Raw genomic sequence first — 6,000 nt, 5'->3', positions numbered from 1 at the left:
AGTGATGCTCTGTGTGACTGTCACTGTCACAATGCCCACCCAATGGGTTCCATGGTGTCATTGTCCATTGTGTCATTGTGTCACAGTGCCCACTCATTTTGTCACTGTCACCGTGCCCACCCAGCCACCCCTCCGTGCTCTCTGCCCCAGGAACACTTCACTCCCCACTGCTCTCCTACTCCAGCTGGAATTCAGCTCCAGTGACCCACACAGGTGTGCTCCTCCCACCTGACCCCCTGTGCTCTCCTCACCATGAGGAAACGTGCAGCTTCCAGAGACCATTCCAGGAACAATTACTTTTATTAGTAAGTATCTATCACCACGACATATTCCTCTTAAATAATCCCTGTGCTGTACTTTCACTACGAATTCCATTAAGCACATTGGATATTAAAACCATTTTCCGTGTTACTAAGATTTACAGGAATGTTAGCAACACACAGTTTATAACCACAACATCTGCTCACCTCTCAGCTTACAGCATTACACACACAACAAAGAAACACTCACAGAGGGAAAAGAATAAATTCTGGAGAATTTCACAAGTCATTGGACTATTTAAGTGTTTTAGAGAAGGCTACTGATTTAAAAACTACTTTGAATCAGGAAGAGAAATAAAAATTAGATTTAAGTTTAGCACTCTCTGAGTGGGTTATATCAGGCTCTGGGCTGGGATCTTCCAGTGCAGCAATGTAGGAATTACAGGATATTGATTTACAGCAGCCACGGACCTGGGCCGTGTCACTCTGCACTTCTCTCACCTCCTCACAGCCCCTGTTTGGGTCACATCCCCAGGACACAGAGACACTCCTGGGTACATAACTTGGGAATCCATCAGAGAGATGGAACTTGGGTTAATCCCAGCATTTAACTGTTTGAACTGTGTGACTGTCCTGGGTTGAAAAAGGTAACCAAAAATGTGTATTCCATTTTCTTCCATTGAAACCGGCTGGGAGATATTGTTCTTTATTTCTTGTAACTCTGGTGGGGGGGGGAAGAGGGCGGATGCCCTCTGTTAATGGGACACCTGATAACACCAGATAAGGCAGGGCCTCCTTATCTCTTCCTCCACCCATCCTCCTCCAAGGGACATCTCCTGTGAATGGGCCATTCAAGGCCTCTCACAGGACTGATAACATCACCTCATCCCATTGGGAGATGCTCCACCCAGTGGGAGGAGCCAAATCCTTTCCACTGGGATAAAACCTGCAATCCCAAACAGCAATTTAGCCAGTTTTCCACTGAATTCTTGGATGAAGACTGGACCAATCTTGCCAGCACTAGACCTTTTTTTCCTACAGGATCGTCTCTACTTCACAGAACATCTGTTACTCCAGGAAGACTCATTTGGACTGCTTCCAACACCCTGACAACAGGGTGTCAGGTCGTATCTCTGACTCTGTCAGGATTTTCTAGGGCTTTTGTTTGTTTGCTTGTTTGGGGTTTTCCTTTTGTACTACTGCATTTGTATTGTTTAATATTCCTAGTAAAGAACTGTTATTCCTATTCCCATATTTTTTCCTGAAAACTCCTAATTGCAAAATTGTAATAATTCGGAGGGAGGAGGCTTTACATTCTCCATTCCAAGGGAAACTCCAGTTTTCCCTGACAGATACCTGTCTTTCCAAACCAGGACAGTGGCAAAGGCATTGAGAGGGATGTGCAGACCCCACAAGGCTGTGCCTTAGGTCTGCAGCAGCAAGGCCACACCAGCGAGCACCCACTTGGAAGGGTTTTCCTTGGTTTTGAGGTTGAACGTCCACACATAGGTTGAGCCTCTCTGGCGTGTTTTGTACAGAGGGCACGGGTACAGGCCCCGGGTGTCCTGCTTGTCATCAGGAACGGCCTTGATGAACACGACAGGCATGGCCGCAGTGAGCTCCTTGAGCCTGGCCTCCGTGATGGTCCCGGCCTGCAGAGAGAGGGAGACAAAGCCTGCTCAGATCTCCAAGGTGTCCAGCAGCTGCTCTCTGATGTACCTGAGCCCCCGAGACCTTGATCCAAGCTGCTCCTGCTGGGGAGGTGCAAACAGCTTCTCCAGGGTCAAGGGATGAGTGTCCTTGGGGAAGGAGGGTCTGGATCCAACAGGTCCCTGTCTCACCCCGACCCTCCTCAGCATAGATCATCTCAAGGGTCCAGCTGCCTGCCCTCTCACCAGGTGCTCAAACCCTCTCACCTGAGCTGGACTTGGTGTGGGAACAGTGTCATATCATGAACAAAATTTCACTTCTCTTGTCCTGATGTCTACTGAGGCACAGCCTGAGGCCATTTCCTCCTGTCCTATTGCCAGGGAGCAGGGACAGGACAAGAGGAAAAGGCCTCAGGCTGTGCCAGGCCAGGCTCAGGTTGGACACCAGGAGGAATTTCTAGGCTGAAAGGGAGATTAAACATTGGCAGGGGCTGCCTGGGGAGGTTTGGAGTGCCCATCCCTGGAGGTGTCTAAGGAATTCCTGGAGGTGGCACTCAGTGCTCTGGGCTGGGGACAAGGTGGGGATGGGCACAGGATGATCTAAGGAATCTTTTCCAACCCAAATGATCCTGGGATTATTCTCATGCATCTCTTTCTCAGAGTATTGCCAGACCAGAATCACCTTGAGTGAGGTGCTGCTTGTGGGAGCGAGTGTGGATGGAGAACAGCCCCCAAAGGCACCACAGGCTTGCTCCCACTCCCATGGATGCAAACAAGAGACTTCAAAATTACTTTTCTGAGGTAACAGCACCATTAAATATCAAGTCCCATTATTCTCCTCCAAGCAATGCCCTGCCCAGCAGGCTGCCCAACCCAGGAGAGGGAGAGAACCCTGCCAGGACAAGAAATCAAGTTTGTTTCTCTAATTTGGGTATCTCTGGCATTTTCTCTCTCTCTTCCTGACAATAAAATACCCTGCACATCAATCCATTTCCAGGGAAGATTGCCTAATGGAGGCTAGAGAGACCAAATGAAAACAAATAGGGAAATGGAAACAAAACTTTTCAGCAGTAAGGAAACTGCCTCTCACTGCAGCTGAGCTTCACATATCATCATTATTCCGAACCTCTCGGATCAGAGTTGTGGGGTGAGATTCAACCTCTCTAGTAGTTTATTTAGTTCTGCAAATGAGTGAAGAAAAATCATCCCTCTTGCCACACACCTTGGTTTAATTGTACTAATGCCATATGCTATGCTCAGCTAAGATAAATCCAACTCTCATTTAGGATTTTATATTTCCAACGTGCTGAACAAACATTAAATAATTCGTATAATACCTTGCAAAGTAGCTATTTATGAAACATTATTATGCATTCTTCTTAAATCCACACCTTTCATTTCTGAGGCTGGGTTTTGATCAGGTCTTCCTTTTTTTTTTTTTTTTTTTTTTTTTTTTACTGCTGAGAATACTTCAAATAAAATTTCCAAGAGATATTCTACCTGTTTCTGGGTTAACAAGAACTGAAATCTTCCTGAGGTACCTGTACGTGAGATATAATTTTGTTACGTCTGGGCTGATTCTCATTTGCATTTTTTATCGCTCTCATCGTCAGAAATTAATTCTGCTCTGAAAGCAATTCTTCCTGATGAGCAGCACAGCTCTCGTGGTGCAAAGCCACCATTCTGTGCCTGGAGAGCTCAGATCCTAAAGGATCCTTCACTTCTGCCTGTCCCACATTGCCAGCAGGCACCTGACAGTGGCCGTGTGGCAGTGCCACGTGCCAGCAGGGCTGAGGGCACAAAGAGCTGTCATACACCAGGGCTGGGGACAGATGGGCCCGGAGCCTGTGACCCACAGCCTGCAATCCCTGCAATCCCTGCACGGGGGGGCTCCTCACACCACAGCCCTGCAATCCCTGCACGGGGGGTTCCTCACACCACAGCCCTGCAATCCCTGCACGGGGGGTTCCTCACACCACAGCCCTGCAATCCCTGCATGTGGGGTTCCTCACACCACAGCCCTGCAATCCCTGCACGGGGGGTTCCTCACACCACAGCCCTGCAATCCCTGCAATCCCTGCACGGGGGGTTCCTCACACCACAGCCCGTTTGGGATTAGCCGGCCCAGGGACCCCCAGCACGGCCGGGCTGCCTTTGGGAGGGAGTGACCTGTTGGAGCCAGCAGGGGAGGGGACACAGGGCCAGCAGGGAAAGGGACATGGAGCCAGCAGGGAAAAGGGACATGGAGCCAGCAGGGAAAAGGGACATGGAGCCAGTAGGAAGGGAGACATGGAGCCAGCAGGGAGCACTCCAAGGTGCTCCCTGAGTGATGGAGGGGGTGGGGGGCTTCAGCTGGAAAAGGGAAATGAAAAAACCCTTCCCTGAGGGTGGTGAGGCCCTGCCTTGTGGCTGCCCCATCCCTGAAGGTGTCCCAGGCCAGGTTGGATGGGGCTTGGAGCAGCCTGGGACAGTGGAAGGTGTCCCTGCCCATGGTGGGGTGGAAGGAGATGATCTTTGAGGCCCCTCCCAGCCCAGGCCAGTCTGGGATCCTGTGGTTCCATGGCAGGGGCTGTGCTGCCCACAGCTGCCAAAGCTCCATGGAGCACACGTGGTGGAAAACCCACCCCTGCCCTTCTCCCACCACGCTCCAACCCCCTTGGGGAGGGGCAGGGCACACTCTTGGCATCAAACTCTCAATTGCAGAGGGCAAGAAAGCCAAGAATCAGCCAGCAGCTTGAGATAAAGTATCTCCAATTGTCCCTAGTCACAGCATCTTTCTGACTGTCACTGAGTCCCAGTGACTTTAACAGGGCTGCAGCAGGAGATCATTTGCACCCAAAATAATCTGCTTAGTTTCATTTCATCTAATAGCTGCCTGCTGTTTTGTAATGAATGTTTTATAAATTTAAGACACCCAAGGGCAAACATAAATGTTTAAATAAATAGAAAAATGTGAGTAGCAGAGCAGAGAAGGACTCTTTCCTTTTTTTGAGGAACAACCTAAATGTGAAATATTCTTTTAAAAGTGGAGGTGTTCCCCAAAGGAATTCTTCTAAATGTGGCCTGCCATTTTTATCAGAGGATTAATTTGAAAGGAGTACAACCCAAAAGAGCTATGCACCTGTTTTAAAAGTCCTGCATCCATTAATGCACACAGGTACTTACTGGATTATAGGTAAAATGAATAGTTCCACTAGGTAGAAATGATATTTCAGTGTGAGCAGCAACCCATAAAAATATCCTTTTCCTTTCTGAAATAAATTGAAGCATGATACCCAGAGATTATGAATGGCTCCATGAACATAATTGCTCAGTATCTTTCAATCACAAGGAAAATGTAATCAGAAAAACACATTTACTAGAGTTGGGATGGTGTCTGAAGACAAATCCCATTGCTGTATGCAATCACCCATACCAGTTATTGGAGGGAGGCAGAGGGGAGAAGCCAAGTATTTCCCAAAGATTTCTGGCTTTGCACACCAAAACCTCTCTCTCTTTACTTCCAGCATTGCCTGGAGATGGGTAAAACCCAGACAGAACTCATTTTCTAGTAATAGTGGCAAAGAAAACAGAACAGCAGGCACTGGAATGTTCTTAAATGGAGTATTTGATATGCAGGACCAGGAATTTTTAAAACCACTCTCTGTCCTGGTGTGTGCAGCTGATTTCTGTCACGTTTTTAGGGCAGCAGAAATCCAGTGCTCTCTGTGGTAGGGGCTGTGATCTCCCAAGGGTTGTGTGTGGCAGCCACACCAGAGGCTTGGAGAAGGGGACAGCCAGGGAACTCCCAGAGCTGGGAGCTGGACAGGGCTGGTCCTTGTTCTGCTGCTGTGAGCAGAGCCCAGAGCACGAGGGCAGAGATGTGACCTGACCCATGTGAAATCCTCACTGCACCTTCCAGCAGAGCCTTTGCCAATGTTCCTGGCTGCCTGTGGCTTCCCAGACCCAATTCAGGCCATTTCCAGAATGAAAAACCGCCCAGAGCTTTGAAGGATGTATGATGAAATGGCATCCATCAAGCAGCTCACAGCTTTCCCTAATTCCTATCCATGGAAAACCACAGCAGAGAGGGAGGTGACAAATAAGTTGGA

At 48.7% G+C, this 6,000-nt stretch overlaps 1 protein-coding gene across 2 annotated transcripts in view; it reads right to left on the bottom strand.

The window, feature by feature from the left end:
* Positions 1–281: 281 nt before the first annotated feature.
* The window catches only part of DNAH9 (dynein axonemal heavy chain 9), a 126,122-nt gene continuing 120,403 nt past the window's right edge, over positions 282–6,000 (bottom strand). For both annotated transcript variants that reach the window (XM_063409389.1, XM_063409390.1), the window contains exon 37: positions 282–1,912. In XM_063409389.1, the coding sequence (XP_063265459.1) occupies positions 1,685–1,912 (228 nt within the window). In that variant the 3' untranslated portion in view covers positions 282–1,684. The remainder of the gene's footprint in view (positions 1,913–6,000) is intronic.

This window comes from Prinia subflava, chromosome 12, assembly GCF_021018805.1.
Source record: "Prinia subflava isolate CZ2003 ecotype Zambia chromosome 12, Cam_Psub_1.2, whole genome shotgun sequence".
Classification (NCBI taxonomy): Eukaryota; Metazoa; Chordata; class Aves; order Passeriformes; family Cisticolidae; genus Prinia; species Prinia subflava.
The sequence above is the reverse complement of the archived record's forward strand: the minus strand, read 5'-3'. Positions and strand labels throughout refer to the sequence as shown.